General features: G+C 42.0%; 1 protein-coding gene across 2 annotated transcripts; it reads right to left on the bottom strand.

Moving 5' to 3' along the window:
• Nucleotides 1-4,179: 4,179 nt before the first annotated feature.
• On the bottom strand, nt 4,180-21,594 carry cdc42ep4b (CDC42 effector protein (Rho GTPase binding) 4b). Of its 2 annotated transcripts, XM_053852922.1 has the most exons (3): nt 21,420-21,594; nt 11,800-11,912; nt 4,180-8,112 (listed from the first exon to the last, which is right to left on the bottom strand). In XM_053852922.1, the coding sequence occupies exon 3, from the start codon at nt 7,977-7,979 to the stop codon at nt 6,966-6,968; it is 1,014 nt and encodes a 337-aa protein (XP_053708897.1). In that variant the 5' UTR covers nt 7,980-8,112; nt 11,800-11,912; nt 21,420-21,594; the 3' UTR covers nt 4,180-6,965. The 2 variants fall into 2 exon arrangements, with proteins under 2 accessions (XP_053708897.1, XP_053708888.1); XM_053852913.1 differs by lacking the exon at nt 11,800-11,912.
• Between the last annotated feature and the right edge of the window lie 1,762 nt (nt 21,595-23,356).

Raw genomic sequence — 23,356 nt, 5'->3', positions numbered from 1 at the left:
TACTGGCTTTTAACCAATATCGAGGAGTTATTTAAATTTACTCTTTTAGAGCTAAATTGTGGTTTAGTATGTAGTAGTATGAAGTATTATGTATGATGTAGTACGAAAAAGTGGCCCAACAAAGAAAAATCAACCATTGGCTATAGCAAAAATGACAATATTAATAGTAACAATTATAGAATATAAATAAATAAAATAATGTTTGGCTCCACAAAAGGTCTGAGGTCAAATCAAATTCAAATTCAAAGTCTTGATTTAGAGTGTAGAAATACTTGCATGAGTCCACAGTATTGAATACTTGGATAACATTTATCAGGACAGTTTGAGTCAGCATTTTTGTTTTGTCTGTAACTCATGAGCCGGTGACCATTCCATAGTGCATTTGTGTGAAAAACGAGACATAAATCCACACGTCCTGAGCTCCTAACTAGATCCTCTGCTTCAGAAATAGATTCAAGCGTTGACCTCTGACCTCTGGTAATCCAAAGAATCCACGGAGATGTGTTATTATGATAACTATCAGATGTCCACTGGTCACGCTGACTAAAGCATTTAGAGCTGTTGTTGAAGTTCAACTGCTACGTGCTGAGTCTACGTGTGCCTGAAGACAAATGAGCTCCTCTTGCTCCGGCAGCTCAGCCTCTGCCACCTCGAGAATGAAGCCAGACATTTTTAGCAGCGAGAGGGAAAAGACGGTGTTTGCATGTGCTGTTGATTCTTTTGACATTTGACGTCTCAATCCAGAGATTGTTTTGTTTGAAGCTCAAACAAGGAAGGTATGAGCAGGGTCACATTTGGGGTTGAGGCACGATAATACATCCATTCTACCACCTGCAGGAGTCAAGCAAACTCAACAGGGTCTGCTCAATTCAGGAGAGCACCTGTTGTACTTGAAGTCACTCCACTGCTCACCCTGTCTTGGTGGAGTCCAGAGACGCAGCAGAGAAAATACATTTGGGCTGTTTCTTTCGAAGATATTATTTCATGAATTTCCCCCGAACTCCAGACTGCAGAGGGGAGTAGGAAATCGACCTGCAGATGGCGACCTTCGCGTTTCAGCTCATCTCCGTCCTCATGACCGAAGATGCTGTCCACCCCATTTCACTTGCTCCACTGTGTACACAGTCCATCCTCACTCCTGTGGCGTAATGTATTGACGCTGGGAAAGTAGACTTTTGCGTCCTGTACTGACAACACAGGCAGCCTTCAGCGTTGGAGGGAGGGGAATTGCCCATACTTGCTATTTATATCGCCTTACCTGACTCTTTTCCTTACTGACGGTGCCAAGTCCGTGACAGAAACGCACGGCCATTTGAGAGGCTTTAAATAGCAACTGGCACGTTGTCAGATGTAAAACGAAAGCAGCCCCATCCCGTGGCTCAGTCAACCCAAACCTCTGTCTTATTTACCTGACGTGTTAGCGTCAGGATATTCCTTGTACGGTGGGGCATGTGAGCATAGGGTGCAAATGTCCACTGCGTCATGGGAGTGAGGATGTGCTGGTGAACAAGACCCAAACACATGACCCGCCTTGCCTTGTCTGAATGACCACCGCCAACCACCATGATCACTGATGCGGTGAGATGGGACTGCTCGTGAATGATCATGGCCAAGGCCGCTTCTTGCTATAGGCGATCTAGGCGAATGCTTAGACCCCCAAAGCCACCAGGGGCCTCGAAAGCTGCATCTCATGAGGCGAACCGAAATAGCGCTTTTCATCTGGGCTTACCTGTTTATCACACCGTTCTGCTTACAAATAAACACTGGCTATAAATAAAAAAAAAAAAATGCATAAAAATAAATATGAAATAAGATGTAATAGGTTGTGCCTTGGTTTTATTTGGCTGTTGGATCACACTTAGTTAAATAGTGGTGAGGGAGGCAGGGAGGGAGGGAAGCCGTGTTGTTGTCAGTGCCCTGACATTGAGCACTGGGAGTTGTCTCTCACGTGTTATTTAAGCCATACTTAAGATGAATTTACCTAGCGTGTTATTTATTGGGCTCTAATTACTAATAAAATTAATATCATAAAAAAATATATTTTATATAAATATTTTATTAGGCATGTTGTTGACTATTTCAGACTATTGTGGCAGTGGATTATTCTTAAAAGTGACAAAAGGAAAGGAGTTGGGTATGGAGGTCAAAAACTTTCCCTTGTGCTCCTCACTTTTATCCACAAAAAAAAAAATTTATGTTCCAAATCTGTGGATTGCCTGAAGACAGACCTGGGCAAAGTGCGGCCCGGGGGCCTTATGTGGCCCTTTGCCTGTATTTTTGCAGGCCTCATAAGGTCAGACTAAAACTATACAACTGATAACTTTTTAGTCATTTTTTAAATCCCGTTTTAGCCAGTAACAGTAAATATATCACATTCCTGTCTTAATTATTGTTTTTTCATTTCGTTTGTCATTTTAGTATTTTCCTCAAAGTTCGATGAACGAAAATTCAAAATAAAATATGAAGTAAATTGCCTTGTCATCTTCGATGCCTGGTTCATAGTTTTATTATTTTTTCTATTCAACTAAAATGCATGTAAAATGATTTTTATAAGGTCCATGCCATATATACACGTCTTAATATCCTTGCTTCCATTGAATCTTTCATGGTTCATTTCGTCCTCATTACTTAAGATTTTTTTCCATCACATTTCGAAAGTCATCGTTGCCTTTCCTTTGGCAAGATAACTCCTCACAACAGTCACAGTTTATAACGTGGCTCTTTAGGAAATTTAACTGTCCACCTCTGTCTTAAGAGGTGCCTGCACAAAAGAGATGCTTGTGACTGTGGCCTCAGTAGAAAGGAGCTTCTCAAAGCTGCAGCTCATATCCGTGGACTGGATCGCTGCACTGGTATTGCAGTAACCCGTATTAAGCACGAGACGGGCAAGCAGCTCTCATATGATGGTATCATCCATGACGAGCCAAGAAGCAGATGTTCTGAAGACAACACACTGGACTGATAATCTGTGTTATTATTGGGTGTTTATTAAGCATTATTTAAGTGTTGGTTTTTATGGTTGCACTTGTGGGTTTGTTTTACTTTTCTTATTTAAAAATAAACATGTTTCAAATACCCCATCTGTTGCCTGTGTTGCTCACACATTGTCACAGATTGAGGCATCTTAGTAGACAAAAGTAGACAAAAGGGTCTGGTCTTGACACGAGCTTAACGCCAACACTAGATCACTTGGACAACAAAGTTTGCAATGAGATGAAAAACATAAATATCAATTTTCAGCTTCACCATGAACATAAACTCAGACTACCTTTAGTTTTTTCTATTTTCTGACAGCTCTACCCAGTACTTGAAACATAAACACCAGACGGGAAAAGGAAGATGCGGATGATGAAGTAGTGAAACATCCGTTCATTCCATTTCTTTCTGCTGCCAAATCCCCCAACTTCGAGCCGGACACGCCCGAGTTTTCCGTAAATAATCGGGATATCTTGGGTCTCCTCCTGACACACCGTCCACCTCCCTCCTCATTCTTAGGAAGGAAGTGAAACCCCCTCCACCCAGTGAGAGGTTAAATCCCTGAGGAACCGGGAGTGACAGTAGGAAACACAGAAAAGCAGAGCTGGAGCTGACACGAGTGGAATGTCAGTGACCTGGGGTTTGGTCTAAACACAGAAAGTCTGTGAGTGAACAAGGTCGTGATATGCAGTGGTGTCTTCTGCAGGCTGGGAGTCCAGGGGACTTTTTTTTAGCCTTTTTCAATGCATTATTGCATTCATAATGTCACTATTTTATTTTATTTCTCATTTTACTTTTTTTTTTTGCATTTAAGTACTTTTTTACACACAGACAGTGGATGTCCGAGGGCTATCGATGTGTACTTGTGCTGTAGATCACAAATGGCAGAGTGGGGAAAAAAGTATCCCATTGGGGTCATAAAATACAATACAATAGAGAGGACAATAGAACAGAACTACCAGACGAATCATGAGAGAAAAACCACCTTAACAAAAATCACTCGTTCACATCATTACAGGATGAAATGTCGGATTACAGGACAGCTGCCCTGCACAGACTAAACAAAGCAGTGTCCAGGGTTTGTTTGAAGCTGAAGTAAACACACATTAAATGAGAACACATGCTGAAGTTTAACTCCAAGTATGAAATACTTGGAAAGATTTGGCACCTAAATCCAAAACACAGTGACATTCAACCTGATTACCATTGAAAATGCCCAATCATCATCGTCACATTATTTTTATATTTTATTTTCATCGACGTTGTTCATGATTTTACGTCTTATAAATGTCTAATTTAAATAAGAGAAATCTCGTTTTAAAACAAAACAATGAGCACAAACCAGTTATTCTTGGTTAAAAGTGTCTATCAATTCAGAACCAAGTACTTTTAATATATATCCCATCAAAAAAAGAACATGTATGAACTTTTGCGTTTGCGAAATTGAGAAGCTTTTCTACGAGCGCACTCTGGTGGCCGACAACGGTGCGTCACTTCAGAACTGAATCGTTTCACTGATAAAACGGTGGTCACAACCGTCTTCGGTCCATCTTCTCTTGTTCAAACTGCTGAATTCTCTTTCTGAACACTCGACTAGTATCATTGATATGCCAAGTTCCCTGAAGATTGTTTTGGTTTGTGCATGGCTTTTGTTTAGATATTGAGAAATAACAAGGAATAATTGAGTTCTTCTTTTCTTGAAAAAAAAATCTATTTTAGATAGATTTTTCCTAGGGTCCTAGGGTCAACTACATTTATCACGGTTGCGTTTTATTTAACCTGTATCGGTGTAACACAGAGACTGAGCACAAGGGGGCAGTACGGACACATGGAAAAGTGACCTTTTCCCCCTTTGTTCTTGCTTTTTTGTCCTTATCTTTTGTTTATATTACTGGATCAGAGAGCCTTGTCGCTTATGAAGACACCAAGGGGAATCTTTAAACGATTCGTTCTCTGGCGCCCATTTAGCGACAGCTTTAAATAAAGCTGGTTCCAGGTAACTCTTGTGGTGATCTGTCGAGTAATCTTTGATGCAGCTGAACGGCTCATACATAGATCTGTAAAGAGAAACACAAAAGAGAACACCTGATTTTGAATTCAAAACGCTAAGTTATCCATGTTTACAGAATGACTTCACAATTTAAGGAACCATTTTCACTTTTATTTTAAAAATATAGCTGTTATTCAAAGGAAAGTGGAAACAATGAATATATTAATGTCAAGCAAGAAGAGAAGACAAAGGAGCGGGTAGCAGTCAAAACAGTCATATTTTCTGCAGCCCCTGCCAAAGCCACAATCGACAGTTTAAAGTTTAAACAAACCTGCGGCAATAACAGTTAAACTGAGGTGGAGGTGAGGTTTTCTCCAGGATGTTTGAGGAGTCAGACCTCATTCTTTTCTTCAAATAAAATGTGTAGAAGGAGCCAGCTTAGGGGACAGTTAGAGGACAGCGAGCATGTCATTTGTAACTTCACGGTGAGCTGTGATTGGCCGTTTGACAAAGGCTAGTGTTGTTCCTGAATATCTCTTAAGCAGCTCACACGCATCAAATTTGTCACATCTTGTATTAGGGTGAAAACCCTGAACATTTCGCAGCGCTCCTCCAGCAGAAACTAAACCTTTGACTTTTCTTACTTTTCTCCAACCTGCTGTGCCTTCCAAAATCATGTGGGTCTGAATCAGCTTCACGGTCATGCTTGTCCTCTTTCATCTGACCCACAAAGGGTTCTTCACAAGTCACGCACACATTGTCAGCTAAACTGCTTCAGCATGACCAGGAGAAATTCTGATAAAACTGAATGGATCGGAGTTAAGGCAAAACCATTAAGACTCAAAGGCAGACTGGTCAGAAACACAGTGGTACAATTGTGTCGTCTTTTAAACACCTCAAAATGTCAACAAACACACATTGTGAGAAACAAGAAAAGCAGTGTGGACCATCAGCTTGCTCATAAAACCAGGAGTGATGAGATTTCTTTCTTTTTCTCTTTTTTTAAGTCCAATAATCAGATCATTTTAAAGGAGACATTCAAACATCAGGTGAAATAAATTGAATCAGTTAAGACAAAGTAGTGCACAGCATCGTCCATCCCTTTGAGACATTTTCAGAGATCAATAACACAACTGAAGTACAAGGACATTTCCTTAATCTGAGACTGCTAAACCGTAAAAAAAAAACAAAACAAACATTTATAAACCTGCATCTCAGCAGCATGAAGTTCTTTCAACCACGCTGATGTGTGTGACACTTGTGTCACAAACCCATATAGCAAGACGGTCAAAAACCTTTTTAAACATAGATGGCAACAGCTATAGATCAGATCCTAATACGAGGAGTTTGTAGCACTGTCAGTTTGTGTTCACACTTATCAACATGTCAGACAACAGTACAAGACTGTGATTCAGATGATTTTAAGACCAAGTTCAAAATTTGCAAACAAAGTGATGCCAATTTTCAGGGCTTTTGATAAACTCAGAGGCGAGTTCCCCCCATAGCGTTTGACTCAGACACCATCATCTTTAAATTAAACATGCTGTGTTGAGAATATGAATATATGAATTGACCAAAACTGCAGATTCGAACGACTGATATTGATATGCTTGTCATCGTCTATATTAAACCACCAGCTAAATGGATTTTGACACTCCACCCCCCACCTACAACGAAAAGAACAAACACACATGAAGTTTTGTACAAAAAAGTAAACTCCCGCCACGGCCAGAAATTACACTTTATCTAGGTCAGTGTAGCTTCATGACCTCTCCCAGGTTCCCAGTGGTGTCTTGTCCCCCGAACGTCCACTTCTGAAACAGATGCACATCTCATATGATTGTGATGAAAAACTGAAAAGTCTTGTCTGAACTAAAAAGAGCTTATTAATTTCTGTGAGCCAACTAGACCAAGCTAGCTGGAAGTGAAGCGTCGTCTAGAAAAGTCAAACTGGTGTAAAGTATCGATCACCACGAGCCTTCCTTGGTTGCTCTCCAAATCACACCCTGATCTCGTCGTCGTCGTCGTCCATGAAGGTGAAATCCCTGTCTTCCTCGCCACGTGGCGAGCTGTACTTGGCACTGTCTGTGTCGCCATCATGGTGATTGTACTGGGCCTTGTCTTCGGCAGCTGAACCCGAACTGGACACAGAGTAGCTGTCCAGGTGACGGTGGTTGTTTCTGGAGTGGAGCTCTGGAGAGTAGGCGTCCACGATGGCCTTCTGCTGGTACATTGAGTGAGGCGGCCTCTCAGGGCCTAACTCCTCTTCATCATCATCATCATCATCTATGAGTGGGATATGCGACGGGGAGCCCTGACCTTCGCTTCCTTTACCCTCCTCATAGCCCAAGTCATCTTCCTCCCAGCCTTTCTTCTCCATGACGCTAAGGATATCTCCAAGCATTGAAGGTCCCAAATCAATGTGAAAGGACATCATGGACTCAGCATGCTTCATGCCACCAGATTTGGGCATGGATGGAGGAAGATCGGTCAGCTCGCCAAAGTTCCGTTCATCAAATTCAGAATCCATTGTGGCCATGGCTGCTGCTGCTCCATTAGCTGGCTTGGGGTCAATCTCCACGATCTTCTTCATCGGGCTGGAAGAAACACTCTTAAACATTCTGTTGCTCCTGTTAGCTTCCTCCTCATTGAGATACGGCAAGGAAATTGCCGTCTTCACAAAGTTGGCAGACCCACTGGAGGGAATGGTGTTGTTGTGGTCGTACTTATCGCCCCGGTTGACCGACTGAGAGCGCTTGCTGCTCCGGAAGGTGCGAGACAGCAGTCCGGGTTTGGGGCCAGGAGAGCTTGGCTTTGTCTCCGGCTCTCTCGGTGGTTCCCCAGATCGTGTGCTTAGGAAAGACGTGTCCCCGAAGGCATCACCTCCGCGACCAACGTGCATGGTGTGGCGAAAGTCCCCTAATGGAGCACTGATCATCTCCGCGGTCAGATCTACACGGGACCGCCGCTTGGACTGGCTAGAGTTGTGGACCAACTGCTTGAGAATGGGCATGGTAGCAGTCTTAGTATGCACACCAGGCACGTTTTAAGTCCCTTCTTTTAGTAATCCTGCTACGAGTTGTCAGAGGAGGAACAATTCCAGGTGCTTAATGAGATTAGGCATGATGTTCCATCAGCAGATCAACCTGCGGAGTGGAAACGGAAAACGATTAGCACCTAAACAGATCAAGAACGTGGTGTATACATTGATTCCAATCTGAAATATAGCATCAGACTGGTAGGAAGCCCAGGAGCTGATGAAGATTTACTTGTGTTCGGCATCTGGTTTAAAGACAAATATTTCCAAAACAGCTAACAGGCAAACCTGAGGTTGATGTGCCCCCAACCTGGTGCAGGCAATCCATCAATTCACCTGTGTGTGATGACAGTAGAGAGCTGGAGTGCAGCAGCGAAATTTTATTGTCATGACCAAGACAAAAATGCTCAACAAACCCTCCTCTACACAGTCGCTCATTAGGAAAATTGGTGGCTGCACTTCAAAATGAGGTCCCAGAGCAGTGACTCAGAGCCAGAAACTACAGAAATGTCTGTAGAGGCGTTACGTAACCATGAAGAGAAGCTACTCTGTACAAAGTTCCCCTTCATCAAAACACTTCCATTATAACCTGCAGGAACCAACACTCCTTTCCTTCAGTATGTCGCGAGTTGTTTTTTTTTTTCACTTTCTATTTCTCATTTTTTCCCCCTATCATGTGTCTGTAATCACCACTCGGTTTCAGTTCCCATCTAGGCCTCTGTTGCATAACCTGGAAGACATGGGATACTTGGAAGCTGCCAGGATTTCAAGTTAAAAAAATGAGGGAATAAAAGTATTCACGCTGGATCGACTTGCAGCACAACTACAGATGTGGTGCTTTCTGTTTCAGCTCCGCAACAGACAAAGTGCGTCTTTGTTATTCCTTCCCGTTTCCTTAAATTGTTTGTGTATCCCTCAGGGCACGATTTAAGCAACTATAGCAATACGTCGTCCTGTCTGCAGCAGCCATGAGAGAATTTGGAAACACCAAAAAATAGAGTTTCGAAGTGAAAGGAAGAGGGAAGCATCTCAGAAGTATGATGAGTCATCTTCAAATGACTAACTGAATGTTGTGGTGTGGCAACGACAAAAATGAAAAATCTGACCATACGCTTCATAACACAAAACAGGGGCACAACAGATTGTAATTATAAATTACATATGTATAATACATACATATAACAGCATTAATACACAACAATAACAGCAATAACACAATAGGAACAACTGAAATCCAACAAAATACTCTATGAAAAACAAATAACCAAATATCAACATTGGACCAGCAAATGCCATCACAAAAGGTCTAGAAGCCCTGGAAATGAGATGGAACACACCATCTAGTTTGTCTTCAGGCCAGTGTTCATACAGTCCAACATGTGTCACTGTCAGTAACAAGGGGCCAATTGTTGTGTCCAGACAGTGACCCAATCATTCCCTGTGTGTCCACACTACGGCTGAAGCCCACGCTTTATCATAGCTCGCATGCGTACCCCTCTACTGTGAACAAGCAGGGGCTTCACTGGAAAGCATCTCACTAGAACGTCATGCAAACAGCATTACCATCTGTGACAAGAACCCATTCAGACGGTGAGGCGACCTGGGTCTCGGAGGGAGATAGGAGAGCTCTGACTCTTCATAAATACACAAAGCCGTTTATTTATGGGCAATATGCAGGGGCAAGGTGCAAGAACGCCGACTGTCAGTAAAACCACAGATGGGAGCCTTGAGCAGCACTACTGAGCAGCGGTTAGCAGAACACGCTAGGAATGTTACCATCTATGTCGATCCAGCAAGGGGGTCTTGGTGGTATGATGATACTTGGTGTTGAATGTTTTGAACGTGTTGACGATCTGGCAAAGCAAGTATGTCAAATGGATCATCTCTGTCACATTCTATGCACTACAGATCTATGCTGACATGCCGACGGGCCACCACAAACTGTTGTCCTGCCACAAACACTTGCCATCGGAGGGACCTCAAAAATAGCTGCTACGCCACTAACTGGAACACACATCTTTACAGCAGGATGATGGAGTGCTCCGTGTCTGAGCCACAACACCAAAGACTGTCTGCAGAGCTAAAGGCTACATGACACTGGAAGAGCATCAACGTAACAGTCGGCTTAAAGCTAAATGTATTTCTCAATAAATGTACCACAACATAAAAACACCGAAGAGTTACTACAGTTTTGAAAGAATCTCAGTGAATAGATTTCAAAGATGTATCTGTAAACTACCCAAAACTGTGTGCCAACCTTGACACAGTGGAAGCCAGATGAAGCTGTCAAAATAGTTTTCTGGCTAAGAATCAGCGCTAGAAATCTCTAACCCAAACCCAACCTAACCCATTCATCATCCCCTTAACCCTCAAAATCAAGTAGCAAGGGGTATGGGTAAAATATTTTACTGAGAAATGGGACAGCCCCTTTCATCTCAAAGCGTGACCATCGAGCCTGCATATCAAACTCTTAACTCAAAAGTTTTGAAGGTTAGTAATAAATTCATAGGACTACACTCCAGGAGAACGGCTTACAGCTTATATAGAGCTTAACCGTTTTAATAAAAATCAATTATTGCAGACAAAAGACTCTTTAATGTGCTGCAGAAATGGCACATCCCGCCTACTGCTGTCTGGAGTTTTGTGTTTCTCTATAGCAACCACATGACATAGCATCAGCTACTAAGCAAGCTTCCTGCCTCTGAGCCAGCCAGAAAGCATTTATCCCTTACATGGTGAGATCAACTCATTCAGATGGATCAACCCTTCCGGGCGGCCACACAGGAGGTGTAGGACAATCAGAACGCAGCAGTGGCAGGAATGCTTTTGATGTGACACTGGGGAACATTCCAAATAAAAAGATTGTCAGTGGGTGCTCTGTTATCAAAAGGTGCAGGAGCTCACACCTTAGGTCGTTCAGGGAAATGGCCCGTTATATATCTTTGGGGGGGACCCCATGGTGTTTGATGAGAGACAGTCGCCCCTCTATCATTGAGAGCCCATTATAGTGAGCATGACAAAAGATGAAGCAGATCCTGCAGGCAGTGCTGTCATGTTGAGATCTCAGCTTTCTCTATTGCTGAAAGAGAGATGGGATGAAGAACGGCACCGGTGGGAACTGTACAAGGATTGTGTTTCAAAATAACATTCCTGAGACAGTATTTCTGTTTTTTGATATGTGGACCTTTTTGTCAATGAGTGAACCAAAATATGTGCAAGCTCCTACCCTAGAGTGCTAGAGTCTAGACTTCAAGAGGTCATGCATGTGTCCCTTACCCCCAATTTCCAACAGGAGCATACTGCAGTACAGTTTTCAATTTCCACCAGAAGTTGAGCAGAGTGGTTGTTCTCCACTCAGTCACGTGAGTATGGTCAGCTCACGAGACACTTGGCGCATTTAAAGAGACCAATAACCGAGGATGATATCGCTCAGTAAATCAGAGATCAGTTAATCCCCATATATTTGGGGTTACTGTTCGCTCACCGTACAATCGTGGTTCACTATTTACCACAAGCTTGAAAGAATGAATGAATGTCTGCAGTACTTTATTTATTTCAAAGTGATGAATTAATTACAAAAAAGAAGAAACAAGTAACATAAAAAAGCCACACAAGCTTAGTTAAGATCATTATAAAGTGAAATGCTGAACTGATGAACATAGGTCTGTCAAGAGTTTCTTTTGTTAAAAAGTCCTGGTGCCGTCCTTTGGTGTTGGGTTTCATACAGCACACAGCTACAAAATCATGTAGTAATGTTCCTGTTAAATGTTAACATTTTTTTTAATTGAAATTTTACCTGGATTAATGTCTGAGTGACCCTCTCCATTCTAACTCAGAAGGCTGCAGCGCGTTGATCTGCAAGAATTGAATCGTTGCAGTAACAGTACTGTAGCGTTGTTCGGTTCAGTCCTGGGGGAAATTGACAAATTAAAACAAATTCATGCTTTATAAAAGAGTTGCTGTGGCAATCCTGGTGAAAATTAAAATCACCAAAGAACAAAGGTAGATTGATCATTCAGACAACAATCAGCGACAATATAAAAAAAGAACCCGTAAGATGTGCTGGAATCTGAGTGAGTAAAATCAATAACACATTGATTTTTGGACATTTGTAGCAGAGTGAGTGTAAAGAAAAAACCAAGCCATGTGCTCAGAAGTGCAGTCGAGTGCTATGATTCACTCTACCCCTGTGTTAAACAACAGGCCGCTGAAAATGCAGTGCAAGACTAAGGACCTGCTTACAATGGCGGTCTGGCCGGACATAGAAGAGACAGGCCGCTGTTGACTGCAGAGAGATTTACTTGCCATGATCTAAAACTCAAGGTTTTTATTGTGACCAATTCAGTAAAAGTCAAAACTTCAGTCATTTTTTGGGGGTGGGAACCGTCTATTGAATGTGCACTTATTACATTTCAAAGAATTGTAGATGCATTTTCAAGGTTTAATTTTCCACTGTGATCCATGCAGCTATTCTATAACCCCACACCATATAGAAAAAAAAACAGCTTCTTTCATCATGTTAACATTACGGACAGATATGAGCTTGTTTATATCTGATCCTGCAGTTATGGTTCATGCCAGAGCTGGTGCCTTTATGTAACAAGCACTTGGAGAGCACATGACACAAGCCCAAATGGGGACGAGTGGAGACAAGGCAATGAATGATTAAGCATGTTTAATGCCATCTGCAGAGTCAGGAACGACTGCATGGTGGATGACATCATGACAGCAACCACGCTCACAAGTCCCATGCTTGTTCTCCCATTGATCACAGGCACCACACAGTACCAAGACCACGTTCGATGTTTTGGGCAGAAAATAAAAAGACTGGCTGGCTGCTCAACTGATCACAGCGTGACGGCAGTCGAATGAAACCAGCGGGGGTTCTCTAATAGCACGAGCTTCAGGTTTTATTTTGGTCTACATTTAAATTTTTCACGGGTGCGAATCATTTATTCACCATGCGGAGGTTGCTGTGCAACTACTTAGTGACATCATTCAACATGACGTTACACATGAGATTATAGAGGGAATAACATCTGCGTGGAAGTGAAAGATTTTAGAGAAGATGCTTGCTTGGCCAGATATCAACGGACTCAACAACTCAGTGTGCAACCACACGTAGTTTTATAACCGACGTTTGCAAACTTGCTTCCCCAAGACTGTTGAAATGCAGAAACATAACACCTTACCAACACATGAGTTAGTTTACGTTATAATGGTTTAATATACTCCAAATGCTTCTGCAAGTTAGATTTTTGACCGGTTGAAACCAGATCATCAGAGGCATTGCACAGCTGACATCTTAGTCTCACCGTCAAATTGAGCTTTTCGAGCAATGCCGCCTTTTTGTACTTTTGCTAGACAACACTGGGCTAAAACAAACATTAACATTTTTATTATGATGCAAAGCTACATACAGCCTCTTTAATAAACCGGTCAGACATGCTAAACTCTCCACTTGAGAGCACAGTTAAGTTGCCGTCTCATAATCATGATTTTCAGTCACTATAACAGAACAATAATTTAAAAAACTTCTGAGGCTAGAGCAAGCGTCGGAACCACTTCCTGTATATTTCAAGCATCTGTATGACTGAAGCCCCAAAGAGACACTACTCCCAACAGATTGACAACAATAAAGAACGATAAAGCTAAAATACACATTTAACATCAACAACTACCCACTCTTAAGTCTATTGAAGTGCCAGGCAATGTCCCTCCCCACAGCAGAACAAGCAAAAGTTGGCTGGCAGCGCTTTGTTTTATAGGTTTGTTTGTTGATGCTTGCTGACGCCCAATGTTGTTAAATTATCAGGTTCATGCTGGCTGAAGGATCCACTTACTAAACCTGAAATCATCTCTTCTTAAATTCTACATGTGTTTGCAACAAGTGTGTGTCAACCTTGAGCGACCCTTGACATTGACATTCAAACGCAGACACCAGTTTAGTCATCTATGCTATCAATAGGGGGCTGCACTATAATGGAAGGGGGTCTTCAACTCTGACAAAGCAGATCAGCAAACCTAATTTATCCTGACAGGACTGAGTGTCGCAAGACTCTGTGGATCAGATTCCCACGACAGGGGGAGGGAAGAGAACAATATAAAACATTGTGATTTACTTTTGGAGGGAAACCATCTGACAAAACCAACCATAGTAACCAAGCAGCTACACACATCACAACAACAGCAGCAGCTGATATTTAACCTTTAAGCTATTATTCTATTACTTTAAATAAGTTACACCAAACTCTGAACTCACCACAACTGTCATTCTAAACTTATGTTAGAACCTTAAGCAAACGGTTCGTGTTAAGTAGTCAACTAACATATCTAACAAACACAGGCGTGATTCACTAAACACACTGATGACAGATGCAGAGTGAATCAGAAAGTTGTTAATGCATTCACAACATTTAGCATCTATGGCAGTGTGTACTTCTGACACAATGGTTAGTATTTTAACTATTCAACACTGCTTCCGTCTATCTGCGTAATGTGTAACCCGTTCCTCCTGTTCTACTTCATATCCAGTCACATAGCTCAGAGGCAAAACCCAGATCAGCAACCTGTTCATCAGGGATGGACCCGGTTGAAGAAAACAAGATAAAAGCATATGCAGTGCTTCCAGTCCTGTTTAAATTGAGAGCTATACTTGTTTACATCAACTGCCATTGGGTCGTGTTACACAGAGCCCACTACAAAGTTAAGTTTCTGTGAAACATTTCTGTCTACAGAGACGCCACACTGATGAAGCACCAGTTAACTAAATGTAAAATTGTCACAAGCTTTGGACAGAAACCAAAAAAAACCTGCCTATACCTAGAGCTCAAATGTTTGGGAGAAACTGAGAGCAGAACTGCTGCTCTTCTTTCGAGACAAGGTCCATGACTCTTTCCCGTTGTAGTAGTAATACAATATAATGAATTGCAATGTTTCAAAACAGTCAAAACAAAGTCACATGTGTCCTAAGTATTTCATGAGAGGCATCTATAGTTGCATTTCTGTTGAACATGCTGTGGTGATGAATTCATGATCTACTTAGCAGCCCTCATGAACCAGCTGAGTAAAACAGCATGCTCACGCGTTGTGCATTTCTGCACTAACTGAACTGAATCTACCTTTAGGGCCTCAATGCCGCACAAGCAGAAAAAAAACCACAGGAGGATTACCAGAAACATGCGCAATGTGGGCAAATAAAGGCAGCATGCCCGGACGGGTCCTCCACACTGTTTGACTTGAGCTCAGGGCATCAAACTCCACTTCTCAGTCCGTCAAAGAAATGCAAGCAAACCAGCCACCCACTGCCTGTAATCCGACAGAGATTCTCTTTCTCAACCACTCTTTTCCTTTTCATGAGTTGCACATGTTGTTTTGACCTTAGATTCCTCGTGCTCAGAGAAACAGCACAGACTTCAGAACAGTTTCTCTGTGTTTCCAGTCAAGCTGGCCTTTTATGAAGCTGTTATCCTGCATGACTGGACAAAGCGCTGGGTGGGCTGCCATGCTGTCATCCAGCCAACAAGGCTACAGACACTAAAACAATTGGACAGATAATGAGCGCAAAATGAGAAGGGGTTTGAGGGAAAATCCTCTCATTTGGCTGTGAAAATCAAAGAAATCATGTGTCACATATTTTTAGTCGAAATAGAACAAAGAAACGCTGTGATTGCACTACAGGATGTTACACTGCTCACAGAAATAGGCACTGTTGTGGAATGGCAACAGATTTGTGGCTATGCCATCAGATGTCATATACTTGTGTTACAAAGTCATAGGATGGATTGTACCACAGGAGTCTACCCTTTCACCTCTCATTGCAATTGATCATGGCTGACTAAGGCAATCCAAGGATGGCTTTTTTTGGTGGGTCAGGTGACCATTATCTTATAGCCGAGCCTTGCATGTTATGTGGCAGAGTAGAGGTTTGCTTATCTGTCTGTTTCCAGTTAGCAATATTCCCCCCATCACACACCACTCCAAACACTTGTCCCTCCTGCTGCATAAACCAAATGGTTGGGTAGCCTTGCCATTTATTGTCGAATTAATCACTGAAATGCTCCTCAGCTGTGAGTGAAGTTTGCCTACCACAGCGCAGTGTGACTGCAAGCCAAGTGGTGGCACTAGCATCCAAAATGTTCTGGATAACAACACAAAGCAGATACTCCACTGAGAACAGAGCTCGAATGCAAGACCGTCTCATCAACAATGCCAACTGAACCATGCTCTTCAAGTGGTGGAAAGTGATACCACACATGGGCTTCAAACAAGGCACACGGATTAACAAAGACAGCCAAGAACTCAGTCCACATAGAGTCGACTCACACACTGACAAACATTGGTCAAATCGGCGGGAGTCTTCTCAGCGTGATGGCGAGATAAGTGGCCGTTTTTGTGCTGTGTCAACATCGAAACACCTACAGGTCATTTTATCAGCAGCCTCCCCGCTGAAGCCAAACACACAAGCCACAGACACCCGACTAGCAGCATGAGTTAATAAATCCTTCACAGTCTGAACTTCAATGACAGCAAACAAAGCCACTTCAGACTTGTAGCACCTATTGCAATGGTGTTATACAACATTTCATTAGTCTCTCTTCCCCAGGAATAGTTTTCATAGATCACAGGTCCTTGTTAGAGGCCACAACCTTGAACACCCATAGCTGAAGCCATAACACATTTCATCATGAGTCTGAAGGGACCTGAGTTCAAACATCGGTAGTTCAGGCGATTTCCTGCCATTTCAAGTCTTATTAGCTGTTATGCATGATAGGAGCTGTACGTCCACCAACTGCCTTTTCAAAACTGCCTCCCTTCTGAATTCATACAGCACAAAGGGTCAACAGGGAAAGTTGGTTTGTTTCACCAACAGTAACACACCCTGTTGGCTTCTGACTAACAGACACAACCTGAAGTGTAATTGTTGAAACAGTTTCCAACAATAGAAGCCCAGGAACAAGAAGAGAAAAAAATGACACACAGGAAAGACTAACCTTGCTGACACACCCAAATAACACAAAGAATACACAGATAAGCTGATAGTAGCATCTATTCAGTCAGAAAAGTAGGCGCACAGGAGGAGGAGACAATTAGTAGAAGAGAATCCATGTGAGCAACATCAGATTCAGTCTCATTTCACACAAATAAATGGCAATCTCTCAGACTTTCTTCACGCAGAAGCAGAAATTCACTCAATTCTTTGCTGTTTAAATTTCATTTCAGTTAAATGTTTCACATTGGTCCGTTTAAAAACCCTTTTGAAGGGCCACCTGTTACTGTGACTACACAGATCTGGGAAACAATGATTGTTCACTGGACTGTAAACCAAATATAACCAGCTGCTCACAAACACGCATCTGCGCTCTCAAGAAGTGGTCACATGAGGTTTTGAACCGCCACGGTTTGGCGGTTAGAAAGCCTCATTTTGGACCAAGCCCAAGGCAGCAATAACTCTGGGTTAACGCTAAACTGACATTGAACGGCCGTGCTGGACAGATAAGTGACCTAATGTAACAGTGTAAACTCAAACGTGACAGATTTACAAGAGGCTTTCAATGTTGGACTACAGAGAAATCCATTGGAGATCAATGTCTGTATCATAAAGCAGCAATCTTTAGATAACCTGCCATTACACAATTCCATTGTCTGAATTTGTTCAAACATGAGGTGGTTGGTAGCTTAAATGGATGTTTACAAGAGATGAAGAACAGATGGAGCAGGCACCTATTTTTTAAATGTATGGCCACAAGGATGTTTGCCTCAAAAAAAAAAAGCCCTAGAAACAACAAATGCATAATAAACTTCTGTGCAGTTATTACTACAGTCTACACAAATAAAGCTGACCATTGATAGGAAATGGAATAAAAAACAAACAAAGTTGATTCAAGACTGGCACAGCATATAGGTATTAATGGGCAACTTTTATGGTGATGAAAAAGTGGCTGTCATCTGGTATGGCATTACATCACTCCGGTAATCCTTTCCTGTTTGACTGGTTATTCTTTTGCACACTGGGTATAACAAAGCGAAACTGTTGAAACAAACAACGCTTGAGTCTTCAGTCTATATAAGTAATGGAACAATTCAATAAACTGTAGCAACCAGTTGGAATCAGTGACACAAGTTTTTAGATAGACTCTATATAAAACAGGCACAAGCATGCTTCACTTATGAGAGAAGTATATAAATGTTCTTTCAGACGAGGACTTTACATTCACCGGCAGCAACACTACAGATCCCTGGAGTCGTTTTTTCATTATGGTTGGTTCTAGTAATTACCCTTAACTACGTGTCTTTTTTTTCTCTGTCATTGCTTTCATCAGTATCTTCAGGAGCCAAGATGCTTGAATCCCAGAAGTTCAAAAACAATTCCTTCACCTCCAGGGAATAAATATTGCCAGAGAGATTTGGTACAAGTAGGAACAAGTTCTCATCTTCAAATAACATTCATTTCAAGTAACAACCTGCGCAAAATCCAAGTCTTTCTGTTGTGTGTTGGTTATTCACTCTCAATTTTCGTTTTATTAAACTGTGCTGCCACATTCATTGTTTTTCAGTCAAGAAAAAATAAATTTTCACCTACGTTGGTCAACCTCCCTCATCATCTCCATGAATCCCAAGGTAGTCCATTCAAGTATTCTATGTATCTGTCTCAAGAGTGACTCCCATTCTGTCTATAGTTGAGTGACCCTTTCTCTGAACCCTGCCAACACAGCCAATGGACAATTTGGTCAGTCTTTGTGGTGAGCGGTTCATTAAAAATACTATTAATTTTGTGATGGAAAGCAAATCATTGTTAAGTACAAAAGACAAGAATAAGTGTCAGATGTCAGAAGAAGATGTTTGTAGAATAACATCCAGGCTTATGTAAGATGATTCGAGGTGGAATTTTATATGAAAAACATTCAAGTGTATGTGGATGTCTTGGTGTGTGCAGTGGAACTGGATTGGGAGAGATTATTACAGAATTTTCTTAGGCTCACGAGACAGTAGAAAGAATGCCAAAAGTTCACGGTACAAATTAGGAATGAACTTGAAAATGAGGCAGAAAAACCACAGAGAACAAACTGTCACATCAGACCCAATGTAAGGAAACCACAAAGAGACCCAGCAGGTTTAATTAAACCGAATACACACACACACACCCGGATATGAGGTGCTATATAATTTCACTTTATAAGAGCACATGCGTCTAACCAGTCCCACCCCCCTTCCTTGGTTACCGTATTCTTTCCAGTCTGGATGACATCAGCACAGACATCGGGAAGCCTGCCAGCTCCTTCATGCCAAACTGAAACGGCCTTTATTTGCAAAGAAACAGCCAAGTCAGAGATGACTTGCAGAGATGACCACCCTCGACGGTGAAAGTCAACACAATGGCTGGAGATAGTGAGATATCGGCCTGATGCCACGCACAAAGAAAGTCAAGCGTGTTCGTACGAGATAACTCACAAGCCCAGTCACGGAAGAAACAACTATGGCATTTTGTTGGGGATCACGCAAAAATGCCCATAATACCTGTATCTTATAAAGTCATGTTGCAACCCACAGTCAAAACATGGAGAGGTAGTGGTCTGAAGGCCCCGTGTCGTGGAATATTACCCACAAGGACAACATACACTAACCTTGCTTCGACTTCCTCTTGCCAAAAAATCCTGCCCAAAAATGCAACTTGGTGATTTAACTCCGTCAGTCAACCAACACATAACAAATCACAATGAATATTCAGGAGCACATGTGCACCAAAACAAAATGACCATTTGTCTAAATTAGTAGTCCAGCAGATTCTCTTCAAATGAGAAAGGCTGTTCATTTATTTCACATGTTGACTACATTTAGTGTTACTACAGCCACTGACTAATGAATATTTCATTACAGTAAGTCTCCTGTCTGCTATAGTCGCAACGACTAGAGTATGACGTACCATCAATTTGTCTGGACGGTTAAACACTTACTGACCCCGCGTTGTTGTTTGGGTGTGTTGTGCTTGTGTGTATGAAAGGGAAGAGGTCATGGGGTCACCAGGGTGACTCCAAGCTCATTTGTCAGAGTGCCGCACACTTTAACGTGACAGTTAAACACTCATTAGGCAGGATGACACTCAATGGCTTCAACTTTATTGGTCACTGTGACTAAAAGTCCAGCTATTGAGCGCTCGATGACCAGCCCCTGACACAATCTAAATGGAGAGCATCTTCCAGTTTATCAGGAAGCTGACCATCTCACACCACATGAAGTAAACCAACCAGCAAAGCAGGACAGAGCGAGGAAGTGCTGAGCGCTGTTTAGACACTCAACTCCAGACCTGGCTTCAGTGATCCAGCTGCAGAGTATTATGGTTATATAACTCTCTATGACGAGAACCCACGCTTTTAGATCCATCTGCCTTGCTGATTAAACCATGTCCTGGCCTGGTAATACTTTTTGGGACACGTCTGCAACTTCCACAGCACTTGAAGCCCAATTCTGAATGACAAGCGTAACCAATGTCAGAGTTAGTTCAGTCAAATTAAGTGTGAACGCTATTGCAAGTAAATAAGACAAAGACTTAAAGGAACGTGGATGAGTCGACCAGCGTCCAGTTGGGTCGATGACGCCATTTCTGTTTTGATTTTCTCTTGAAGGGGGACATGGCGATGAGGAAGAGTGGTGGTCAGCGAATATTATTTACTGACGACAAACTTGGAAATTAAATATTTTAAAAGTGCTCTGTTGCAGTGTGAAAAGTAACAGTTTGTTTCATGTGACTTCACTGAAGAAAGTTAGTGTTATTCTATTTAATCATTGCAATACCTGCTTTCCCTGAATCCTACTTTCTCATGCCATCTACTGACTGCTTCACACTGCTTTCCAGTGTGTCCTCAAGTCTTACATCAGCCCTACAACTCTGGTTCGTCTGGCTTAAGAGCCGACGACGGATGAGATCATCCGTTGTCAAAGCATAATGAAACACTTCAACACAAGACACGGGGCCTGTTTTGAGAAAAGTTTCGCATCCTACATCTTGACGAACAATTACCAGCAGCACGAATGGCATCTACAACGAACTAAAAGCTCAAACTACTAACTTTTCTAATGGTAGTCTTCAAGTGTACAAAACAAAGCTAGGTTCAGATCAAATTCCCATGACTTCCCAGCTCCCCCCTCCTGATGCCGGAGAAGGGGGACATCGGAGGACACTCGGGGGCTTTTGTTGATCTCATGATCGCCCTCGGGCGAATTTGACATTCAAATGAGATGCAGATTCATCTCAAGTTCGCGGAGAAAGCGTTATAAACGAGCACAACTGTTTAATGAAAGCACATGTGTCGTTTCAAACATTGAAACGACTGACTGGTCAACAAAAACGACTACATTACGAGGCATATAACTCAAGTCTATAAACGAATACAACAACAATGCGTCACAAAATAGTACCTTGGTGCTTGTCGTCAGACGGCGAGAAAGTTCCAGGCGATATTCCACTCAGCTGTGGGGGAAAACCACGAAAACTAGAGAGGAACGTTGCGCTTCAAATGAAGTTTCCTCAGCGGGACGAGCAGTAGTTAGACTTCTCCTTGTTGGTGCCTCCGTAGGTAGTTTGCATCCGCCAAGCTGCCCTCCTCCTCCCATTGGCCCTGAAACCGAAGCCCCGCCCCAGGCGTCGGATTAAAGGGAACACGGCCTCTCCTGTCCGCGTGCGCCGGAAATCAACGTGCCAGGTTCCGACGTGATCCACGAATGACGCCATCGCCATAGCAAGAGGTGACTAGCACCAGCTGGTTGAGGGATTTGCTTGTTGCTCCGGTGAGTCAACAGTACAATTAATATGAATTAAATAATTCTTGTTCAATTGTTTCCCCGCTTTTTGTCGTACAACATTTTTTTTTATAAAAAACACATAGAAACTATCTTATATATGAACGAATCTGACTTAGCTTCATGGCTTTGTTTAGAAGTTTCTTGAGGTTTGTGTGGTTCACAGAACAGCGAAAACAGCAAAAGTGTTTTAACTAAAAACCCATTCAGTCTGTTATTTCTTCATTGAGCTAATCCCTGAATAAAAAGGATGAAATTTGGATAAATAAAAATCTGGGACCTGGTGCTTTGGTGAAATAACATTGTTGCTGTTTTGCTCATCATCGCTGGACAACAAAACAGCACTCTTTTACTGAATAATGAATTAACACAGGCATTTAGGCACAAAACGGTTTTGTTGGACACTGGATAATTTAACAATGTTGTCCAAATATATATATATATACAAATATATACAGTTACAGTTTCTGTTAATGCACTGTGTAATGAACCAGAACATTCAAAAATGACCTTTACACTGAAGCTGTGAAGTAAGAAGTGCTTGTTTGTTTGTTCAAAATTATACGGAAGAGGATTAGGGTCAGTGAAGGAAAAAAAAAAGGTCAAACAAGTCAGAATTCTGACTTTAAAGTGAGAATTTTGACTTTTTTTCTCATAAAGCCAGAATTAGAAGTAGAATTCTGAAGTAAGAAGACTTTAAAGTCTTACTTTAATCTCAGAAGTCTGACTTTGTTTTTCTAAGAATTCTCACTTTAATCTCAGAATTGTCTCTTTAAAGTGAGACTCCTGAGAGTCAGAATTCTGAGAAAAAAGTCAGAAATCTGCCAGTTAGTTTTTTTTACTTCACTGGCCCTGATCCTCTTCCGTAAAATCACCACCTGGCTTTTAAAATCGCATCTGCGAATACCACCAGTTGCGTTATTACTACACTGCAGACCAATTAGACTGTTTTACAGTCTATAACTGCAGATTGGCCACACCATGGCCGTGCTGGAGCACAAAACTTTGATGGTGTGCTACCCTGAAGGGGGGCCTCTCATTTTGTTCCTTGTGTGGCTTCGTGTTATGTAATCGAACACAGCCAAGGAAGGAAGAAAATGAGGACATTTGGGATTTCCTACGCTGGTGGAGAGATATCAGATGTGTGAAGCGCCACATGGACAGTGCTTAAATGTAAATAATCAGAGGTGGCTGGCTTCATCTTGCAATTCAGGAGATTGATGTCATGATTTTCCATGATCTCCACAAAGCAAGCAGAGCACCATTATGTTCACTTTAAAGTGATAAACTTAAATTGCCTTTTACCCCAGTTACAAACAATCCCAAATCCATAAAAACCGGATTCCTCCACTGGTTTTGAAGGCAGGAGCTCCTACAAAATGAGAAGAAGAGGTAACTTGCACATATCTTGGAAAAATATTCATGAAAACATTTTAAACCAGCAGCAACTTTGTACATTACAACTATCCTGGGACAGAGGAGCAAAGCGTCTGTGCGGAGGGAAGTGTGGGCCTCTTTGCTTGTTCTTCTTCCTCCATGAGCCGGCCTCACATGAA

The sequence above is a fragment of the Synchiropus splendidus genome, chromosome 1 (assembly GCF_027744825.2).
Source record: "Synchiropus splendidus isolate RoL2022-P1 chromosome 1, RoL_Sspl_1.0, whole genome shotgun sequence".
Classification (NCBI taxonomy): Eukaryota; Metazoa; Chordata; class Actinopteri; order Syngnathiformes; family Callionymidae; genus Synchiropus; species Synchiropus splendidus.
Note: the sequence above shows the minus strand (reverse complement) of the source record. Positions and strands in the feature narration are given on the sequence as shown.

What these genes read in the sequence shown, in the direction of transcription:
- cdc42ep4b (XM_053852922.1), bottom strand. Translation starts at nt 7,979, where the DNA reads ATGCCCATTCTCAAGCAGTTGGTCCACAACTCTAGCCAGTCCAAGCGG.